This window comes from Periophthalmus magnuspinnatus, chromosome 21 (genome assembly GCF_009829125.3).
Source record: "Periophthalmus magnuspinnatus isolate fPerMag1 chromosome 21, fPerMag1.2.pri, whole genome shotgun sequence".
NCBI lineage: Eukaryota > Metazoa > Chordata > Actinopteri > Gobiiformes > Gobiidae > Periophthalmus > Periophthalmus magnuspinnatus.
Window position 1 is genome coordinate 10,530,518 of NC_047146.1, and position 23,108 is coordinate 10,553,625.

Sequence of the window (23,108 nt, forward strand, 5' to 3'; positions counted from 1 at the left end):
ATAAATAAATGTAGAAATAAACAATATATAAAAAACCTGGATTATTCTGGTTATTCACATTGTACTGCTATTATTTTGAACAAGACTGTATAAAGGTTGTGTGACCAGGTGTGATCATTTAGTTTATTTAGAAGTGGGACATATTGAAAAAAATGAATTGAAAAATGTATAATGACACAGTTTTGGAGATATTCAAAATTAGAATATATTACCGGTAATATATTGCACCCTGGTTTAACTGGACCAACAGGAGATGTTTTGCTATGAGAAGGGGAGTGTGGCAACTAGAAATTTGAGAAATACTATTTTAATTAGTGATTCTTTTTAAATATCTTTTAAATAGCTGATATATGTTTTGACCTGACAACTACTACTTTTTTAAAATCCAGTTTGCTTTTTGTTTGTAGGCGGTAAAACAACATTACTTCAATGAATTAGATCAAATGTGCATTAAAATACAATAAAACAATCACTTGGGTTTTCTTGTTGTAACATTTCAGAAGTTACATGAGTGTTGAAGAAACATTGTAAATAAAACTGGATATAAAAAGAACTCAGGACACAAACCTGTTTGTTCTGAAGAACCAGCCTCTTCCTTTTTCTTCTCCTCATCCTGGTCTTTGTGATGCTCGTCTGACTGTTCCTCTGGTTCTGTCTGCTCACTGCTCCTCTGCTCTGATGGTGTAGCTTTAATATCATGGTTGTCTTGAGTCTCACTGCTTTGATACTGCGATTCTGTTGACAAATTTACAAACAATGACTTTTACTTCTTCATTGAAAAGGCTGTATGTGCATGTCCTGAATTCTCTAACCTGAGACCTCATCAGAGTGTGTATCTCCAGCTTCCTCTGTTGTAGGAACATTCTTAAGTTCTTCATGTTGTAAGTCCATGTCTCCTCCTGAAGCCATGTGTCCTGGGTCTGGTTCTGGCTTTTGCACACTGCTGTTCAGAGATGCAGATGCAGATGTGGCTTTTCCACCAGTGTCATTTCTTTTACCTGTGAACATCGGGATTATCCAGCTCATGTTATTACAGACTCAACACTGATAGCGGAAGTTGGCAGTGGCAAAATGACTGACCTGGGACTGTATTGCTAAACAAAAGTAAGACAAAAAATGTATACATATACTTTGTACTATGGGGGAATATAATTTTATGTTATATATACATATATTCCTCTGCAGGTGGTCTCATCCTTGGCATCAGTGGTGCCCGTGGTCATCGGACCACTCGGGTCAGTGACCCCCAAACTGGAGGAGTGGCTACAGCAGATCCCAAGAAAAACATCAGACATCTCAGTCCAAAAAAGTGCAGTACTAGGAACAGCAAAGATACTGTGCAGAGCCCTCAAGCTCCCAGGCCTCTGGTACAAGACCCGAGCGTGGAAAAAGAGGATAAGACAACCCACCCAGGGTGAGGAAGAGGTTTTTAAAATAATAATTTATTGTTAAGAAGTTCAGTTAAGTGAATCAACAGTGTTTGTATTCAGAGGTTGCAAATATTGAAAAAAATCTACTGAATAATATAGGGGAAAAATTATGATATTGCAATTGACCTTTTGGAGATATGCAAAATTACAATGTATACAAGTAAATTGTCTGTAATTTAAAGTTAAAATTAGACATTAACAGGTACATTTGAGGACATTCTTGATACAATATTTAGATTTTACCTAAATATTGTAAGAGATAATGCAAAAAACATATTTATTGGGATATTCATTTTTTTCAATATCACTCACCCCTGGTTGTGTTATAATTAGCACATTACTCTCATACCTAAAGATACAGGAGACATCTGTGAATCTTAACTGACCTTCATGGTTTGAAGGATCATCGCTCAGAGGATCAGTTTTCACCTGGTTTGTGTTTAAGTCTACATCAGGATTAGTCTGTTCTTTGCTCTCTGGTTCAACTGGATCAACAGGAGATGTGCTGCTCTGAGGAGAGGACTGAAGCAACTCTGCAATGAGAATTGAAAGAAATTACCATTTTAATTAGTAATTATTTATAAGTGTTTTTTAAATGGCTACTATATGTTTTCTTTTGACATCCTAAAAACTGATTGACATAACATATCATTAGTAGGCCTGTAACACAAATCACATCACAAAAACAAAGTAAGTTAAAACTCAAACGATGTCTGTGTCCCTCAGTCCCTCAGTCGTCCAGACATGATCCATAGTAAAAGAAAAATTCAAATCTGTCAAACCTTTGCCCCAGTTAACAGATTTGAATATTTCTTTTGCTACTAATGCTCAAACCTGGATGATCTGGAGCTGTGGTTGTTTGGTTTGAAACAGATGCATTTATGGCGTCTTTCAGTGGATCATTGTTCACTGTACAGTCTGGGTTTACTACTTTATTTAATTCAGTTTGCCTTTTATTTGTAGGTGATAAATAATATTTCTTAAATGAATTAGATCAAATATGCACTAAAATATAATAAAACAATTAACTCACTCGGGTTTTCTTGTTGTAACATTTCAGAAGTTACATGTGTGTTGCAGAAACATTGTAAATAAAGCTGGACATAAAAGAACTCAGGACACAAACCTGTTTGTTCTGGAGTCTTGTTGGACTCATTTGAATCTGTCTGAATAGAGTCTGAAAAACCAGCCTCTTCCTTTTTCTTCTCCTCATCCTGGTCTTTGTGATGCTTGTCTGGCTGTTTCTCTGGTTCTGTCTGCTCACTGCTCCTCTGGTCTGATGGTGTAGGTTTAATATCGTGGTTATCTTGAGTCTCACTGCTTGGAGACAGTGACTCTGTTGACAGATTTATAAACAATGTCACAATGTCACTAACAATGTTACTTCTTCATTGATAAGACTGTATGTGCATGTCCTTAACTCTCTAACCTGGTGTTTGTGGAGCACTGTGAAATTCCTCTTCATCAGACTCATCAGAGTGTATATCTCCAGCTTCCTCTGTTGTAGGAACATTCTTAAACTCTTCATGTTGTAAGTCCATGTCTCCTCCTGAAGCCATGTGTCCTGGGTCTGGTTCTGGCTTTTGCACACTGCTGTTCAGAGATGCAGATGCAGATGCAGCTTTTCCACCAGTGTCATTTCTTTTACCTGTGAACATCAGGATTATCCAGCTCATGTTATTACAGACTCAACACTGATAGTGGAAGTTGGCAATGGCAAAATTACTGACCTGGAAGTGAATCTGCATTTTCACCATTTTCAAATTTTTTACGTATATCCTCGACCTTTCCTAGGGACAGAGTATAAAAACATGCATATATTGAATCTTTTTTTTTTACTTTTACTATTGTCTTCTTGTTCATCCAGGATGTTTTTCATATGTAACACCTACAGTACTGGTAAGAAATTTAATAAAATCATTAAATTACTTTACGATGTATACAACATCTTTGCCTCTTTACCTCGTGGCACTTCTGTCCCATGTTGTTGCTGAGGAAGTCTTTGTGATGATAACATAGTTTCCTGCCGGTGGATGTCAATTTCTATTAACGGATCACGTTCACCTTTTTTGTCAGATTCATTTCGCTTTGTCATTAGAGAAGAATCTGAAAAACACAATTATGTGTAAGGAAATGTTTGGTAAATCAGAACATTTTAAGTCATCAGAACAAACCTGCTCCATTTGGCTGTTTTTCCAAGTCGTCATTCTTCCCCATTTTTGAACACGCTAAACAAAATTAAGAACAATTACGATTTGACTATGACTTGATATGTTTATTAAAATGATTTGGTCATTGGTAAAAAAAAAAAAAAAAAAAAAAAAAGAAGTACCTCTCTTTATTCGATGCCGAAATTTGATGAGAAAAATGCAAAGGGCCAACAGAATTAGGGAAACAATGACAATGGGGACAATTATATTCACAGGCTCAGAAGTTCTTTCTGCAAAATAAAACATTTCAAAATTTCTCATTTTAAACATTGTCAGATAGTGTCAGATCAGCTAATGCAAACAACTGTGACCATTATACAGTAAATAAATAAAATAACTGCACTATTTGAAAAATTTGTATATATTCAATGTACATTTTGACACTTTACTTAAAGTAAATCACATGTTTAACTGGTAAAACTGAGACTAAACTAGGAATGGACAAACAAGGCCAAATAAAGACAAAATAAAAAAAATAGTATAGTATAGTATAGTATAGTATAGTAGTAATAGTAATAGTATATCAGGTGATGAAATCCACATGTTTCTATGAGAGAGCCAACCTGTGTAACAGTCTTTGGCCATGAAGCTGCTGGTCTCTTCATGCAGGTGGTTATTTGCGGTGCAGCTGTACATGATGTCGTCGTGCTCGTTGCCCAGGGCGATGGGTAAAGTTTGGCCCTGCTCACTTTTACCTTCCAGGTTCCATATAAACGTCAGAGCTTCTGGAGTATTAGACGGTGAAGAGCAGTGCAGTGTCGCAGAAGTAATGTTACTGTTACTGTTCTCATCCTTCATCTCACATCTGATCACAGGCTTGGAAACCTCGTCTGAACAAAGTAACATCAGTAAATTAACAATAATCATACATTAAATTGTATATACTATTTTTATTTTTTTTTAATTTATTTATTTCTGGACATTTGACTTGAAGAAAAACTGATGGTCTCTTTATGTTTTAGGCAACTGTCCTGTCTAATCAACAACACAACAAACAAGTAACAAAATTCATTTATAATAAGTAAAGATAAGAGAAAAATGTAAGTATTAAGAACTATTATTAAAAGTTAATAATAGCTCTGAAAATAATAAAAGCTATCTGAATAGTTTGCATCACTCTGTCTTTCCCATTGCATTTTACTGACCTAGGACCTTGAGCATACGTTGTGAGCGGTACAGCCTCTCACTGATGATAGCCTCCAGCTCATATTCTCCACTGTCTTCATATGTGACATCTGTGATGGTGAGTTGGGCTGTGTCCCAGGCCAGAGTTACTCTGCTGTTATATGGATCAAACACTTGCTCCTCTGCACCATCAAACATGATCACTTTGTCTCCATTGTGCTTCCACAGAATGTCATCAGGGGGTTTGGGCAGAGCTGGAGTCAGGACGGCCGCTCTGCCCTTAAGGACGTAATATGCGGACTGACCTGTAACTGCACAGCATTAGTACATTATTATTACATTATTACTACATAAACATTACAAGTTACAAGTTCCTCTTTGGTAAAAGATGCATTTGTATTTGGATAGAGATTTTTGTCCCTGAATATGCAAAGATTATGATTCACAACTTAACTTCACTTTTAGTATCTGTAAACCTCCAGGAGAAATGAATAACTATTACATTACAAAAAAGAAACTAAAAATGTATTTGCAGCTTTATTTGGAGTCTTGCAGTTGATTGTTTGTAGTATCTTTTCAAAAGCCAAATGTATTTTACTGATATCAAAATATTATTCCCTCCCTCTTTGATTAAATCCACTAGAAATTATATTCATTGATAAAAACTATGGAAGATGGTAACGAAAACAAATGTGCTATTGTCAATTTTAACAGAGATATCTGTTTTTGTAAATGAACTCTTCAAATACCAATTGTCTTATTTGTTTTATCTAGAAATCTTATGTTAAACTCTTCTCTCTGCCTCATAGGCCTTAAGTTACAACTATCATTTTAGTATGAGTAGTATTAAATAAAACTTAAATTATGAGGCTTTTTACTTTAGATGTTTTGCCAGTTGGACGTCTTACATATTCTACTGAATAAAGAAACGGTAATTGGCCGTGAAATAATAAAGCATATACTTACAATAAAATAAACCTACGTATCAGGGGACAAGTTTTAAGACTCTTCCCGAGTAGAGTCTCCCAGAAAACAAGTTTGCCCACAGCGTTTTCTCATGGGAGTATTATTCTCACGCCTACTTCTGCCATGTTTATTTCAGGGAAGATCAGAAACTCACCCAAAGTTAACTTCAAGATGAACCACAAGTAGAAACACAGCGTAGTCATGGCGCACGGTCTGGAGAGGATAAACATCAGACTGTCCCACATTTAATTCAAACTTTCACTTTTACGCGTGTCTGACCCGAGAGGACGGTGACAAAACCACCAGCTCTGATCGATCCAATGTGTTAAAAAATGCAAGTACTTCTAAATAAAGTTCACACAGGAACGGGAAAACACGGGAAAGATAAAGTAAAATCACGATCCAAAAAACTTTTCCAGTTCCAAGCGATTCTATGATCCGTGCGTAAATTTCCAGGGAGAAGGGACAGGACCCTGGACACCTGCAGAAGGAGCACCTGTGTGTATTTCCGGTGTGCGCCTGTCTGTGAACACTGGAACAGCAGGAAACACGGGGCGGGATTTATTTAGATATAAATAAGAAATCTGGAAAAAGTGAGACAATGATGGCAATGATTTTTATTACTGATGTAAAAATGTAATTATTTAAGAAGAATAACGAAATTAGATGCAATAGACTTTAACACTGATTGATATATGTATTTTTTTTTTTTATTATTTCGACTTTATGACTAGGGTGACTAGGGCATTCACCTTGTTTACAATGTTCATCAATGTTCTCAAGTAGTGCAACAAAGAGGAAAACAAGTACAAGTATAATTTATGTACGTCTACTCTGTAAATGTGAACACAAGAGATTCTTATCATCTGCCCACTACACACCTCTTTATACACACCCACCCCCACACACACCTCTTTATACACACACCCACACACCTCTTTATACACACCCACCCCCACACACCTCTTTATACCCCCCCCCCCCCCCCCCCACACACACACACACACGTACATATTCATCACATAAAGAGTAAATGTCACAATGAGTCGTCCATGTTTCCTGATGATTATAGTATGATTTTGCCATTTTAGCTTTTGAGCTTTTGAGAAGCAGAAAACTCTTATTCCTTTTACGTCAACATAATATTACACAACACTTGACACCAATACATGGATTTTCCAAACATGTTTTCAGTACTTTATCCATCTGTTTCTTGAGTATGTTGTAGAACAGTGTTGGAACGTAACAAAGTAAAAGCAGTAAAGTATACAAATTATATAAAACAGACAGAAAAAATATCAATTAAATAGTTTCTGTTGAACAAAATTTAGCACAAATCTTTATTAAAATTATATACATTTCAAATTATATTATTAGTATTATTATTATTATTATTATTATTATTTATTTATTTATTTATTTTAGATCTGAAAATACACACAAAATACTGCACAAAATACTTACTTACTTTTTACTCTTTTAGTACATTTTTAAACAGGTACTTTAATACTTTTTCTCAAGAAGATGTTTTCATGTTCTTCCACCTCTATTGTAGAATAATGAGTTAGCAGAATGAATACTCTTTTTTACATGTTATTTCAGTCAACTACATGGTTGTGATTCGTGCTCATCTCTGACTCTCTGCAGGAGCCTGGGATATCCTGTGTATATGTGTGTAGGACTTCATGAGGGTGACACTACCATGATGGGACACTCCCATGGGTAAGACGCACTCCTCCGTGAGCAGTCCTTTGCTCACATCCCAACACATCACCGCAGAGATGACTTGGTTCTTGTTGTCCCTTCCCCCAGTGATGAAGATCTTGTTGTTGCAGGCGGCGATGGCACAGCTCGCCCTCTCCCCCAGTCGAGTGACCAAGGACCAGGAGTCTGATCGGGGGGAATAGCAGTACATCGCATGCATCGCTCCTCCTGGAAGGGAAAAGAGAAGAGAAAAAGGTTTAATACAGTGTGGTTTGAGGAGCTGGTCTTGAGTGTTCTTTGTACAAAGGTCAAATACACATTAGACTATATATTGTCAAAATTAAAAAGTCAAAAGTAAGTAATGAGTAACTAATCTGTGAATGGGATTTTTGGAGAATTATAGTCTGAAAATGATGTGATCTTATTACTCCATTCACTTTTTCTGCTGTATTTACTATTACAAAGTCTAGGTTGAAAATAATTGGTGTAAAAAAACTGCATTTGCTTGAATATAATGACATAATATTCATGTTCTTATTTTTTTCTATTTCTATGGTGACTGTTAAGATGAAATTTTCTCTAGAACTACCGGTAATTAATTTAGCACATAGCCACAAGTTTGTAAAAATCACTTAAATACATCTATCGATAACATTAATTCAAGGATGTTTTGTTCTCACCCACTACATAGATGCAGTCCTTGAATGTGACCGCATTAGTGCACTTGGTTTCCACTGGTATGGGCGCCCTCGTCTCCCAGTTGTCGGTCCCAGGTTGCCAGCACTGGACCTTATCTGTTGCCAGCTTTCCATTGGGACCTCCACCGATCACATAAATCCACTGATCAAAACTGGCAGCAGCAAAAGAGCTTACCCCTTCAGCAAGAGGTGTTACCTGTTGAACACCATGAGGATGAAATGATGTTCTACCACAAGCAAATATGCAGTGGCCACTTTATTAGGTACTTCAACACTTCTAAACGTAAATAAATGTTCTCGATATGTAACGGATATGTAACTTTTCCTTTACGATTATGTCGTCATTTGAGAGGGAGGGCATGGGCCTATATGTTCACTGATGTTGGAAGAAAGAACCAAGCGTCTTATGATCCACAAATATTGAATCAGTATTTGTTTAACCTTATCAATCTGAAGGTTTAAAGAACTTTCAACTGATACAAATCATGTCTGTGAGGTTGAATAATGGCACCACTGTCTAAAGCTATTGTGAGAAAATTATTTGACTTTTGCTTTTTTTTTTTTTTTTGTAAGAACTTTGTGACATTTTTTTTTCTATGTAGATAAGCCCAGTAATTACAGAGATTTTACCATAAACCAGACCAATACATCTGCAATCTGCCAGGCGTCTATAGCTGTTGAACTGTCAACAGCTATAGACGCCTGGCAGCTTAACTTTTAGCGTCACTACATCCCGTCCAATTATATTTCTATGAGGTTTTTGCAGATTCACGCTAAACTCAATAAAAAAACTACACAAATAAAATGAATACTGCACCGGAGGACACATCTGCGTTTATAAAGAGCGATGTTTGTGTCACTAATGTTAATTTTGAGGCATAATAAATATTAAAACAACACCACAAAATTAAGTATTCTACATTTATAAATAATTGGGTAGTCTTTATTTTAATTAACTTGAATTTTAATGGGTTATTTCATGCTCTCCGATTTTAATAAAAGTGATTGTTGTGCCGCTTTGAGACAGTGAGACAATCTGTATGCTCAATGTTATTACACTGGTTTACATTTAAAAGCGAGAGCATTAAAAGTACCTAATAATATGACAAATCTGGGTATTGTTTACTGTCTGGATCTACCTGTGTCCAGCGATTATGAAAAGGGTCATAGGCCTCGACGCTAGAAAGTCTTTGGTTTCCATCAAACCCGCCAATCACGTAGATTTTGCCCTGGTGGACGGCCATCTTGTGCCTCCAGCGAGCTATTGACAGTGATTCGATCTGTATCCACTTGTCCAGGGCTCCATTGTATTTCCAAACATCATTCTGTGTCTCCTTGCCTCCTAAAAGAAAAAAAAACAAACTGAAATCCACTTTTTATTCAGAAACAATGATGTGATGATGACAAGACGTAGACGTATTGTAAAGGAAATAAATACAGCCCCTGGTGAACTTTGTGTGCACATGTGGGTGAATAAACAGAAACGTGGCAGTAAAGTGGCAGTTCCTCCAAAGGGAAACACCTTAAACCACAGATCTACAAGACTGAGCATGTTCCTGATGTTTTGAAATGGTCAGTGTTATACTCATCTGGCAAGCAACATAGTACTGTATAAACATTTTGGATTTTTTTTTTCAATGTAGAGATTTTTGGCACGTCTCCTGTAAGCTATGTCAGTCTAACCTGCTTTTGTTATCTTATTATTTTAAACTAAAAATAGGCTTAACCTCCAAGCAAAGATCCCTCCTGGCTTTGTTTTAAGGTCACCCAGATACTCTGAAAGGTTGCCCAAGTAGCTACAATCACATTTTTAAAGTTTTTATATGTGTTTTTTTTTTTTCTTCACCTGAAATGTAAACTTCATTGCGAAACGTGATGCAGGCAAACTCCACCCATTTCTTGTTTTGGGTCTCGTCCTCCAGCTCAGTGAAGGGGAGCCGTGCCACCTCGAGCCGGCTGCGCCTCAGAGGGTCCAGGCAGGTTACCGTGGAGATGAAGCGCTCGTCTTTAGTGCACCCCCCGATGATCAGGAACACCTCGGACAGGAAGTGAGAGACACGTGGTTTGGTTCTCTCACACACCACCTGTCAACAAAAAGGGTTAAGGTTTTATTTCAACCGTGTGACAAAATATAACACGATGAGCTCAAAGTTGACACCTAATGGTCGGTGCATTTACTGCACTGGGATCGGCAACAAGAGAACATTTTTATTATTAGTATTAATATCAATATTATGCATGTAATATAGTAGTATGAAGACAAAGGAACTATTAAAATAAATGAAGACATACTTTCTCTTTTTTTACTCTTTTTTGTTTTTTAATATTTTTAATATTTCAAATTTTATATATATTTTTTTATTTTGTATAAAAAATGACATTCTTCGCACTCCTTTTAAAGCAAGTGTCTGGTTTGCGTAACGAACCATGCCCATAAAAGGAAAAGTGTGTGCAGATGCATCGATTTCCTTCAATATGAACAGAATGTTTAATTCAGTCATATATTATGTCATTTAAAAAAGATTGTTCATTACCAGGTCAGAATTTCACCTGATTAGTTTGATCGATTGATAAAAAGTGATCAAGGAAAGCGACAGTTTAAATTGTGACTGCAGATGCACATCGGAGGTGAGTGCAGTGATAAACAGTATGACAGTATCAGGAGCGTGGTCATAACGTTAAGTCCACTCAGTTTGTTTTACTCACCTCTCTGCCTGACAGGTGAAACTTGCGGGTTTCTTGTAGGAGAGGGAATGCTTCCTTACACTGCCTTATTAGTTCATCAGACTCCACATTGTTCACAAAGTACGCCGGCTCCAACAGTGGCAGCCGCACACATGCCAGTAACCTCCCCAGAGAAGGACTGCGCTCATCGGGCCTTGCTCTTACCCAGCGCATCAATGCATCAAAAACAAACTCCTCAAAGGTAACGCTGAGCTCGTCACTTTGCAGGACAGTTTCTAGAGCGTTTGCAGGCAGCTCCAGGTAGTCTGTCTGAGCTACCACCTTAGTGAAGTTGGAGATGATGAAGTTCTGGGCTGTAGCTTTCAGAGAGGGGATGGCGTGACTCTCAGCCAGGTTCAGAATCCCGACACAGCTGTCCAACTGTAAGGACTTGCTCAAAAAGGCAGCACATGCTTCAACCACACGCAGGAACTATGATGAAAAGGACAAGCAAAATTATGCACTGGAAAATGTTTGTTATAATATGACGTGGGCTGCTTCAAGAATCAAATCTACCGCCTTTAAGTTGTACAATAATATTTTTTATAGATGCCTTGCAATTGTACTGAATATTATAGGATATTGTAAAACTATCAATTTAGTTTGGTATTTAGGCATTAGTTATTTTTTGGCACTGTATAAAATGGTGTGGTGTACACTTTTGTTTCGTTCTGCTCCCTCACAGATATCACAGATTTAAATAGGTAAAATGTATATGCATGTATTCTTGTTAGTATTCTAAAACCTTACTGTTTAAAAAAATATATTATTATTTTTTGCCATATTCACAATTATATAGCCTAATTTATTCAATTGTAACATCCTCTATACTGTATAATCACAAGTATCATTTTGTTTTCACATCAACGGATCGTATAATAATAGATATATTTTTTTATTTCAATGATTCAGGAGATGATAGTTGGCAGAGCTTGAACACTCACAAACACCTGGCTCACTGTTTTGTGCAGCTGTGAAGTTATTTCAGATTCACATGGAAAACTAGTGTAAACATGTTTGCACTTTCACTTCCCTTCATGAGGCGGTCATTTGTTTAAATCAGAAAAAATGGAATTTTCCAAGAATAAACCAGAAACAACCTGATAAATCTTTTTCTTTATCACTGCTTTTGCCTATAAACAGCAAAAGAAGACCTCACTTTTGCTCTGAATTTTTAATTTGTATATATATATATATAAATCCTCTCCTCACCCTCCGCAAGTGGTCTCATTCCCCTTATAGCAAAAGAAAAATTCGATTCTGTCAATTGGGCAAAAGTTTTAGAGTGAAGAAGTCGGTAAATGTCTTCACTCTAAAACATTTGTCCAGTTGAATTGATTTTTTCTTTTGCTATGAATCATATCTGGACGACTGAGGGATTACACAAGCGTTTTAACTATAAACTAAAAGCAGCATTTTGTCGTTCCTGGTACTGTGAATTTGTCATAATCTTTTTTATAATGTCTTTAACAGAAAACATATTTGTGTATTTCTTACCTCAAACTGACTGGCCGCTTCAACTATCCTCTGGACATTGAATTCTGTGAGTAGAGCCCGGCCCGTGTAAGTATAGTCCAGAAGAATCCTCATTGTTGCACTGTCCAGTCCTTTCATTTCTACTCGCTCTTCATGGCTCTCTCTCAGACCACTGCAAAACATTGCCCTGTATGAAAACACAACATTTAGAAGATTAATGTATTACAGAATCACTATGTAACTTTTCATGTTTGCCAAAATTGCTGCACTGTATGGCAAACGTATCGATCTCCATGGAAACACGCAGTAGTTTTGTTGTTGCTGTTGTTTTTAAAGAATTTGCAAACTATAGAAACGCCTGTGATTGAATAAATATATAGAAACAAAATAAATAGTTTAGTCACCCTGTGGAACATTCTAGACAAAGCACAGATGAGCAGGTAGCAAACCCTCTTTCATTGTAATAGTACTATGATGATTGTAGCTGAAAGTTACATGGTGCACCTTTAATTTGAATAGTAATGACTGTATTGTACCTGAAGTAGTGGCTGGCAGCAGCGAGGATAGCTCTGTGACAGGGGAAGTCCTCTCCTTGCACACACAGAATCACATCGGTCAGCTCCCTGTTCACGCGTAGGTTTTCCATTCCTTTCTGGAGCTCCATGGGCAGACCAGCATCCTCCCAGCACAAGTCAGTGGTACCAACATCTGACTGTTCATCTTCATGTGCACAACTTTCAGCTCCAGAATCGGCACACAGGGCGGGGGCATCTGTGGTTGTCTCCAAAGTATCACTCATCACCGTTGCTGCTCCTGTGAACTTGTAAAAAATGGTAAAAAAGTGGTAGTCGTTTGGTTGAGCTGCAGCTTCTAAATGTGAAAAAATAGCTCTGTGGTTGGCATCATGGCAGTGCGTTTTTGATAATGTTGATTTGTTTTTTCCTGTCATCATCAGACTTCCTATTTTCGCTTCAGAGGAACTTGAAGCAACACTTGTAACTGAATACTTCCTCTTCTTGTGACTGTAAAGTAAAGTTCCATCTCGCTTATTATTCGGTCCAGCCTATAAGTTGTTTTTATTTGTGGTTTAATCATGTATTAAAATGCACTGTTAATGTAAAATTTGACATAATTACACAGGATCGATTTTGTAATCATTGTATATATATATTTTTTTTTATATTTACGATGTTTTTAAATAAATATATGTTGTGTGGCTTGTTGCATGCATTCTGATCTGTCACATTAATTCTTTTCTATTTTATTTATTTAACAATTTGATCTATTTTCAAAAGCAGCCAGATGAAACAGTGAGGAGTGAGTAACCATTGAGTCCACTAAGGGGCGCTGTTGCCTAATTTGTTTCATTGAGTCACACTTTAACTTTGCAACCGCTCTTAAGTTATTTCTTACTTTAGTGCTTAATATTTATGCAAAACAAACATATTGCAATGAATCAGGAACTGCTGTTTTTTGTGGAAACTTCAACAAAACCTTGAACATCAAAATGTTCCGCATGCGTCATTTCAAAAACTTAAAGTAACATCTCCTAAAAAGAGAAAGGAGTCGTTATTTTTTACATTTTTAACTGTCCGTGTCAAAGTACTCACATCCCAGGAGCTGCACATCTCACTTTTTACTTATGTAGCCTACTTGCTCAAAAATGTACTGCGCCAAAAGTGCCAAAGGACGCAGCGACGCGCATATGAGAGTAAAGGTAAATGACTACAAGCATGTGCAACTAATATGCAGGATATATACGAGACTTCCTCTTCGTCCTCTGACAGGAAGCTGTAGGGGTATGTATGAGGTATCTGAATCGTGATTGTGCAGATGGAGGCTGCGTAACAAGGTCGTGGTGGTCATAATTTTATGGCCTGTGCGAAGCGTGGAGAATGAGGTGCTCTCCAAGGTCTATATGGGGCCAGACACTGCGTTGTCTTTGCTTGGCTCTTCTGTTTAACTGTGGTGAGTATACTCAAGAAAATGTCATTGCAAAATTATGTTGTATTTGCTTATTTATTATACATATATGTATATTTTTGCGCATTGTCATAGAGGACATTGTTAAATTAAATAAAATACTACTTATTTTTATGTATTTATTTTATTTTATTATTTATTTTTAATTATTATTATTATAACACGATTGACATGATATAATAATACACTACAAATGTATAAAAGATTTTAAACCAAATTATCCACAATTGTATGGCCCCTGTGTGATTGGGGTCTGACTCCTGCTCTCCTCCAATTGACTTAATTGGTTGAAAATGCATTTAAATCATCTTTTTTTTCTGCAGGTCAGGCCTTCAAGTACAATACAGTAACCCCATATGACAAATGAACTAACTGTGCCATCTGTGTGTTTGCAGTGCTGGTCTCGGGACTGGACAAAGTGCACACGGAGATTCAGGCTGGGCCCTTGTATCGAGTCGAGGGCTCTGAGCTCTCCATCTCCTGCAATGTGAGCGGCCTTCCTCCACTCCCGGATGGCAGAAATGACTTTGAGTTCCGAGTCAAGAAGCCTGCAAACCCAAATTCTGAGTTAAATATTATAAGCTCCGAATCCGAAAACTTCCCCTATTCAGTGTATCGAGGACGCGTGAGATCTGGGGACATCAGTGTAAAACATGTGAACCCAAACTCGGTGGTCTTTACAATTCTATCCCTTCAGAAGGCAGATGAAGGGGAATATGAGTGCAGCGTTATCAACACCAGAGCCTCCTTCTATGGGACATACACTGCAATGACTACAGTCAAAGGTAAGTTTTGGTAAGACGCAAAAGTTTAATTAAGATGTAAGAAACCTGCTAATATGGGCCCATTCAATTTCAACCATTCCATTATATCCAGCACTAAAACTCATGGTAAGTTTATTTACTGAGTTAGAAATCTATTATTTCCCTAACTCACATGTGTCAAACTCAAGACCTGGGGGTCAAATGTGGCCCTCCACATCATTTTATGTGGCCCTCGACATGGTAAATTAAAAGGTATGATGGTCTTAACATGTCATTTTATCAAGAGATACGTCGTTACACAGCCATATTTTTACATCTATGCAAATTAATATGCAATATTTGAAACTTGAATAAGTAATAAATACAGAAACAATTAATTAACAAGTTTAAAAACAGTAGTTACATCTATTTTACATCTGGCCCTTTGAGGACAGTCATTTTGCTGATGTGGCCCTCGGTGAAAATGTGTCTGACACCTCTGCCCTAACTGAAGATTCTGAGACAGACTGAAAGTGGTACAGCCTCCGCGTTCTTCTAGTTGTATTTTTAGTGACTACAAAAATGACAACTGCTCCTGCTCTTTACCATAAATATACAAGTTTACATTCCTTTTTATAATGTGACCTTTAATTTTTTTCCTATAGTGATAGACAACTCCTTAAGCATCTCGTCATCAGCCCCTGCTTCTCTAGCTCAAACAGAGGGAGATAGTTTGGAGTTAACCTGTGAAGCTTCCAGCAACACCATCCAACACACGCATTTGTCATTTGGATTTTTCCTCCGTGGAAATGGAGAAAATGCCATTCATCCAGTTATCTCAATGGACAGAGATTTTGTATTGATCCCAGGGCAGGATTTTGCGGAGCGTTACAAAGCTGGACTGATCAGGTTGGATAAAATTGGGGAGGTGACATACAGACTTAAAATGTCTCACTTGAAGCTGTCAGATCAAGGCGCAGTATATTGTGAGGCTAAAGAGTGGATACAGGACCCCGACCAGACCTGGTACTCCATAGCAACGAAAACAGCAACGGAAACAAGCCTCACTGTGAAAGCTAAAGGTAAGCTTCATTTGATATGCATTTGCTTTTCTGTCTGAATGTAACCATTTTATAACAGGCAATATGAAGAAAATACTTTTAACAATTTCAAAATGTGAGTGGCAATGCATACTGCAACTTTTAATGTAAGTTCATCAATACAATTCACCTCATTGCAACAGAGTGCATTTGTGTTGTTCAGTACAGATAAAAGTAAATGTGTGAAACTAAATAGTGCAGGACAATGACTGTGCTATGTGAACAGGATGTCTGCAGATGTGATTGAGTTTTACTGTGGTTTTTGTTTCTCTATTTTTCAGAGGTACTGTTAGATTCTGCGTCACTGTTGGTTACCGTCGCTGTACCACAATCTACCCTGCAGGAGGGGCAGCGGCTCTCTGTGTCCTGTGCTGTGGAATCCCAGAATCTAAAGCAGAAATTTTTCTCTTTGGCCTGGCTGCGTGGAGGAGTAGAGCTGGCTCGCGTCGGCCCCACTGGAGTTTTGACTGTGGGGCCCGATTACAGCAGCAGGGAGAGAGAGGGGGAGCTCCGGGCCGCAAGGATTGGGGACAGGGATTATAGTTTGATTCTGCAGCCTGTCAGGACCAGTGATCAGGGAGAGTTTGTGTGCAGAGCATGGCCTGAGGAGCGGACCAGCATTGGTGATTTCATTCAGGGTGCTGCCCAGGACTCTAAGCCCCATACTGTCACCATCTCTGCTACAGGTTAGTGAACTTGGCCTGGACTTGTCACCTGCTTGTCTCCATGGAGATTAAAAAGTTACCATACTGTGGAACAGTATCAAAAGTAGCAAAAGCAATAACAATAACTTCAAGGAAGTTACCAAAGTATGTACCAAAGTATGGACTTAACTGAAGACCAGCCAGTACCATGCCCTCCACTATAAAAGTTATACAGTTGGGCTTGAATGTTAATGTCTTGTGTTTCCTGATACCTGCCTCTATTTAATGCTGCAAAATGGATGTACCTGGTACAAATAGTCAAAAGTTAGTGAAAAGCATCAACTCATGCTTGTGGATTCATGCATGTATATACCAACAGCATTCAACATAGAAACCATCTGTTTGTTGTTATTGCAGAAAGTGGCCTCTCTGTTGAAATGCTCAACAGTGTGCGGGTGAATGAAGGGGGCACGCTGGAGCTGTCCTGCAGAGTGTCTGGAGTCACTGGTCATCTCTCTGTGACCTGGCAACGCAAGTCAAACTCCCCAAGTGCCTCTTTCTCCAGTCTGGTCAGCCTAAACAGGGACGGGATCATGGCCAAAGCTGAGGGCAGTGTGGATGTGAGAGTGAAGGCACTTCGCCCAGCCTCGGACCTCTTCACTCTGGAACTGGAGGAGGCCACACAGGCTGCTGCTGGCTTTTACCAGTGTGTGGTGTCAGAATGGAAAACCACTAACAACAAGGCCAGCAGCCTAGAGGCAACCTCTGAGGTGGTTGTCACTCCTCTAGGTATAGTATGTTTCTCATCTTGTGAAATAACTCTTTTTGTGGAAACAGTTTGTATGGAAACCGATATTAGGGTTATAAAATAATAAATTATGATATTTGTGTATGCTCTTTTCACAGAGTCATTTGCAAGTGTTTCTGTAATTGGCCGAAACCACAAAGCCGCAGAAGGACAGAAGGTGGAGCTGATTTGTCGGATCAAACGGTTGAAGCTGCCTCGAACTTTGATCTGGAGTGTTCGCCGTGGCTCCACGACTCCAGACAGCATCCTGACGCTGTACTCCAATGGTGCCATCAGCTGGTCTGGAGACCAACAACAATACCAGCTGAAAATAGAGAACAAAAACCAACAGGATGAAATGTGGTATCACCTGATCATAAGTAGTGCCAGCAAAAAAGATGCCGGAAACTACAAGTGCAGTGTGTCTGTGGTCCTGGACAAGGCCCCAAGAAAGCTGCATTCCTCTGAACTTGCTGTTAGTGTGGACAGCCCAGGTAATAAGTCATTTGTTCATACAAGTTTTATTCCCAGTGGTCCTCACAAAGTTTCTGCCTATCTCACCTTGCTTTGTTTATCTTTCTTTTACAGTGAGTGATTTAACTCTGACCTCGACACCATCCATCAAAGCAAATATCAATGCAGATGTAGAACTAAAATGTTCTGTTTCCTCGAATAATCCTGTGTTGTCTCGTTATGCTGTCACCTGGTTGCTTCTGGATATTATAAATACGACAGGAGGACATAAGATGATTGTCAATTCAGACCAAGATGCCATTGTAACATTCGGGCCTGATGTGGAGGTGAATCAGAGGCAACGCCTCAGTGTGAGTCGAGCTAAGGGCCCAGAGTTTGTTCTGAGCATCCGTAACACACGCTCCTCAGACAAAGGGGTTTACAGCTGTGAGGTGGTGCAGTGGCAGCAGGACCCCAGTGGAGAGTGGCATCAGCTCCCTCCTGTCTCCAAAAGCACACAGCTCACTGTTACTGAACCTGGTCAGTATGAGACATTAGATACAGCCTAGACAGAATGAACACTACTGTCACTAATCACTAAAATGTCATTGTCTGTACTTTAACGTTGCAGCCAGTGATCTTCATTTGAATACTACCACACCTGTTTTGAATGTAAAAGAAGGGGAAGATGTGGAGCTGGAGTGTAAACTGATCTCTGCAGTGGATAGTCCGTCTTTCTTCTACAAAGTCATTTGGCTGTATTCTGAGCACAATGGCCCCATCAGGAATGTCCCATTGGTGGAGCTGGATCACACAGGACTACTGTCGTACCCTGTGCACCAGGACGTGAGGGCCCTGCAGGGGAGGCTGCGGCTGCTCAGGCCTGCACAGAGCAGCTTTGACCTGGGCATTCACACAGCTCATGAGCAAGACAGTGGGACGTATGTTTGCCGTGTGGAGCAGTACCAGCTGGACCGGGACAGACAGTGGCAACAGAAGGCTGCAGATGAGACCAGCCCTATGGCACTCAATGTTATTGTTACAGGTATGTTTGCAACTGAGGCATTACACAGTTACAGGTATAGTCATGCTATAATACTACTGCCTCATATACCAGCAGCCGTACTACATTATAGATAGGGATGAGCAACATCAACTAAAATGAGTATCTCAGTATTTTTTAGAGTGAATGATGCTATTCAGACAATATACTGACAGTTCAAAGTAAATGTGCCAAGACATATTGTTAAATGTATTAGCTAATGTCTGAGTATCAGACGATGTGAAATTAACCACAAAATAGCAGAAATATCACTTTGCACCATAGTTTTGAAGTTTGCAACTTTTTTTTACAATAAACAATTTACTTGATGTTGAAATTTAGCGTATTTTCAAAACAGCATTCATTTCATATTATTTATATTTTAATAATCTGCTCACTTCTAATCATTGGCCTAATTGTTGTGAAAATGTTTGTTTTGAATAATGCAACCCATAAGAATAAAAGCCAAGTGTAAAGACATAGAATACTCTTGAATGGGACAAAATTAATACATAAACACGTAACGTAATGTCTTGTCTCAACAGAAAGCAATCTCTTCATTCAAAACAGCAATACGGAGTTCAACATCAGCACTTCCCAGAGCCTCACTGTCCCCTGCAACATCATCAAACAGTCCAGCCCCCTGTCACAGTTCCAGATCACATGGTTCTGGCAAAAAGATTCAAACACAGAACGACGCCCTCTTTTTACAGCTTACCGCAATTCCACCTTACAATACTGGTTTGGAAAGAGCGATGAGCAACTTAGGTTTGGCCACCCATTACCCAATCATTTCAGCGTTACCATAGTGATGCCCAGTCCCGCAGACAGTGGGGTGTACTTCTGTGAGGTGGAGGAGTGGGCGCCGTCTTTGTCCAACGGGTGGAGACAGGTCGCAGTGGAGAGATCGGGATATTTAACCGCAAGTGTTTACGCAGAAGGTGAGTAGATTGGGGCTCGTCAGTGTACAATGGTGAATCTACTTTCCATTGAGTCATTTATACTAATCTAGTTAATCTATTATTGCAGTGAGTCACGTTTGTATCTTCAGTCAGTATTTCAAATCTCACTAGGACTTACCTATCGCAATTTTTGCACAGGGCGGGGTGCATTCACGTTCGAGAGTTTGATTCATTCATTTCAGATGGAGGGCAGGGGCCTATGTGACTCTAGAGAGAAAGAGTTTGAAAGAAATTTTGAAACTTTTGATCCACAAATGTTGAGCCTTGTACTTTTTTGTTTGGGACTGGCTCCACAAACTTGCCACATCAATCTTGTGTCATTTCAACTGATGACTTTCACATCTTTGGAATTGAATAATGGAACCACTTTCTGAAGCTAGAAAATAGTTTCACTTTTCTTTATTTGTGCCAAAAGAAAAGGCGTTGAACTTTATGCCAATTTTTTTTGCTTTATGTGAATAGGCCCAGTAAATCACATATCAAACAAAAACAGATCAATAAATCAAAATTGAAATGGTGAATTCTAACATAAAATTCTGACCTGTCTCGGCTCAATTTTAAAGTTCCTATATTGCGCAAAATTAAAAGCTTTAAGCCATATTACAATGTTTTTGTTACCTCCTCAAAAACATACCTCAAGTTGTGTTTTGTTTCATTCATACATTTGACTAATCTTTTATTATGAGTCTGTCTGCATCTCCGGCTCAAAATGCTCTATTCCACCTTGTGATGTCATGAAGTGGTAATTTTTAGGTTAGAATCTACCATTTATCTTTTGTTCAATTGAGACGGGTAATTCTGGGGCTGAAATCATCCAAATCATCATTTTTAGCGTAGGTGTATGGAGTTTAAAACACTGTGGAGCACTTCCTGTATTACCACATCACATCACAAGGTGGAACAGAGTGTTTTCTGTTTGAGAGAAGAACTCAGCCTAAATATGCAGGTATGTTTTTTAATGAGAAACATTATAACAAAGATGAAAAAACAGTATAATATATATCTATGGGTTTCAGAATGATGATAAATTAAGATCCTTGCCATAAGGATTAACAATTAAAACAAAAAACGTATATTATTTGAAATAGTCTTCTAAATGTTCCAGATAATTAGGTAGATAGAAGGTCAAATGTACTCAATAAGAAATGTTTTTGTTCACACAGACGGGGTCAGAGTGTCTGAGCCGGTGTGCGACTCGCCGACCTGGATTGGAGCGTTTTTTGGTGTCACCGTTTTATCGTTGCTGGTAATTCTGCTGTTGGTGCTGAGGATGTGCCGAGGTAACAGTTCAGCAAAGAAGCCAGAGACGTCATTATGGACTGAGAGTCACCAACTGAACCCAAAAGACTGATTGGAAACATTTAATTTTATGCTTTTGCCACTTTATAATAACTACACTTCACTTAGCCTTAATAAAACATGAACATAGACTTAATTTAAACTAGAAGAACAAATATTTTTGGAAGAATCTTTCAGGCTCAGTCTTAATATAGCTTAGGTTCATTTATGGGTTAGGAGGAGTTTGGGTATTAATTAGGTAGTTACTAAACCTCTGAATCATTCTTTAAGAGGTATTATGCCAAATCCACAAATAGCATTTTCAAAACAATAAAAGGTAATACGGCTATTAAAAGTGTAGTTATTATAAAGTATTACCCACATTTCTGTTCTTGTTTTATATATTGTTTTTTTTAATACAAACAGCCAGCCATTAGACATTTTTAAGATCCAGTGGAGGAAATTACCTTCCTGAAGTAATGAGCATAAAATGAAAAATGCTTTTTAGTTTAGAGCTTTATGAAAAGTCCCCAGCTTCTTAGTGTTCACGATGGATAGTTACACAGTGAACCAGATCTCCTCTCAGGATTACCATTTCAAAGCAACACAGTGTGACTGACAGAATCCTGTTTTATGCAGCCATGATAGCGTGTCTCTTGTGTGAAAAAGTCAATGTGATGCGCGTGTCGAGGAGAAGCTGAAACTAGGAAGTGGCTTGTGGTTGTGAGAACTATGTGGTTGGCAAATGTGCTGTTAGATATTAGATTTCTCAGCTGAATTCATGCATCTCACTTTCTGCCAGATTAGTTATGCTCAGACTTACTCAAAAACCAAAGTAAAGGTAATTTAAACAAAGTGATTAAAGTGAACACAACACGCAGGTTTTTATTATCATATCAATAAGGTTACCAAACATCTGGGCTTAATGAAAACTGATGAATTGTTTATTGATAAAACTGATTAAAATTTGTACTAGCTCTCTGTTACCGATGGATTTTATAATGATGAAAAAAATGGGAGTGTTTGCGTAGCATCTGGTGGAGATATGGTTCGCCTGAATTGCATATACCCTGATCCTTTGCATCGGCCTTGGCATTTTCATTTACTCAGCAAAATTTCAATCTGACTCAGTCTTCGGACAACATCTATTTGCTACACTTCTCCTTGTGTGGCTGCATCGTTCCTATCAATGTTTAACACCCCATCTGCGGTGCGACTAGAATAGAATCCATTTCCATCTCCGAACCAGGCATAGACAATGCACGTTACACCCAGACAGAGAAAGCCTTTTGTCTTGTGCTTGTTTCCCACTTGTGTTAGAAAACTTGAGCAAAGCCTTACCCTTGCATTACATAGAGGACCTGAGAGATGGGGCATTTTTTCCACACAGACGCTGCAGTAGCTTCCACTTAACTGCATTGCTTTTAACTTTACCATCCTTCCACTCCCCTGTGTTTCCATGGCGATGCCTGTCAGAGCATACAAAGAAACACTCAATATGGGAGGCAAACAACAAAAGTCCAATGGTAATGCGCTGGAGATGCTCTGGCCTTCCTCCTGCCCTTGTTAACAGCTGCTATGGACTGGCATTCACAGCAGTGCACAAACTCAAAGATGTGTGGATTTTAGCAGAAGTAGCTACTAGTGTTTTATCTAATGATCCAAATATGATCTGACTGCAGTGTCATTTCATGTCTGTCTACCATACAAAAGATTCTGAACTTTTTAGAACATTTCAAAGCGTTCATGTAAACCACTTGAGGCCAACCACCCAATGAGGCCA

General features: G+C 38.5%; 3 protein-coding genes across 17 annotated transcripts in view; 1 reads left to right on the forward strand and 2 right to left on the reverse strand.

Moving 5' to 3' along the window:
• LOC117388844 (otolith matrix protein OMM-64-like) overlaps window positions 1-6,248 on the reverse strand; it is a 61,205-nt gene extending 54,957 nt beyond the window's left edge. For 14 of the 15 annotated variants that reach the window (XM_055230534.1, XM_055230539.1, XM_055230533.1 and 11 more), the window contains exons 1-10: window positions 5,886-6,198; window positions 4,786-5,076; window positions 4,204-4,470; window positions 3,763-3,870; window positions 3,605-3,658; window positions 3,393-3,536; window positions 3,161-3,220; window positions 2,860-3,078; window positions 2,557-2,766; window positions 1,817-1,963 (exon numbers count right to left, since the gene is read on the reverse strand). In XM_055230534.1, coding sequence (XP_055086509.1) covers window positions 1,817-1,963; window positions 2,557-2,766; window positions 2,860-3,078; window positions 3,161-3,220; window positions 3,393-3,536; window positions 3,605-3,658; window positions 3,763-3,870; window positions 4,204-4,470; window positions 4,786-5,076; window positions 5,886-5,976 — 1,591 coding nt within the window. In that variant the 5' untranslated portion in view covers window positions 5,977-6,198. Of the gene's footprint in view, window positions 1-567; window positions 736-812; window positions 999-1,816; window positions 1,964-2,556; window positions 2,767-2,859; window positions 3,079-3,160; window positions 3,221-3,392; window positions 3,537-3,604; window positions 3,659-3,762; window positions 3,871-4,203; window positions 4,471-4,785; window positions 5,077-5,885 lie in introns of all 15 variants that reach the window. The other variant, XM_055230543.1, reaches the window with a different exon arrangement.
• A 1,074-nt stretch (window positions 6,249-7,322) lies between these two features.
• klhl6 (kelch-like family member 6) lies at window positions 7,323-13,407 on the reverse strand. The gene is made up of 7 exons (XM_033987241.2): window positions 12,870-13,407; window positions 12,355-12,520; window positions 10,840-11,289; window positions 9,980-10,217; window positions 9,273-9,475; window positions 8,116-8,329; window positions 7,323-7,663 (listed from the first exon to the last, which is right to left on the reverse strand). Exons 1-7 carry the CDS (start codon window positions 13,283-13,285, stop codon window positions 7,359-7,361), a joined length of 1,992 nt encoding a protein of 663 aa, XP_033843132.1. The 5' UTR covers window positions 13,286-13,407; the 3' UTR covers window positions 7,323-7,358.
• Window positions 13,408-14,138: 731 nt separating this feature from the next.
• Window positions 14,139-22,516, forward strand: LOC117388845 (immunoglobulin superfamily member 3-like). Its single transcript, XM_055230413.1, has 10 exons — window positions 14,139-14,301; window positions 14,712-15,101; window positions 15,725-16,141; window positions 16,441-16,845; window positions 17,221-17,592; window positions 17,710-18,084; window positions 18,179-18,583; window positions 18,675-19,088; window positions 19,631-20,026; window positions 21,211-22,516. The coding sequence occupies exons 1-10, from the start codon at window positions 14,229-14,231 to the stop codon at window positions 21,396-21,398; spliced, it is 3,435 nt and encodes a 1,144-aa protein (XP_055086388.1). The 5' UTR covers window positions 14,139-14,228; the 3' UTR covers window positions 21,399-22,516.
• The last annotated feature ends 592 nt before the right edge of the window (window positions 22,517-23,108 follow it).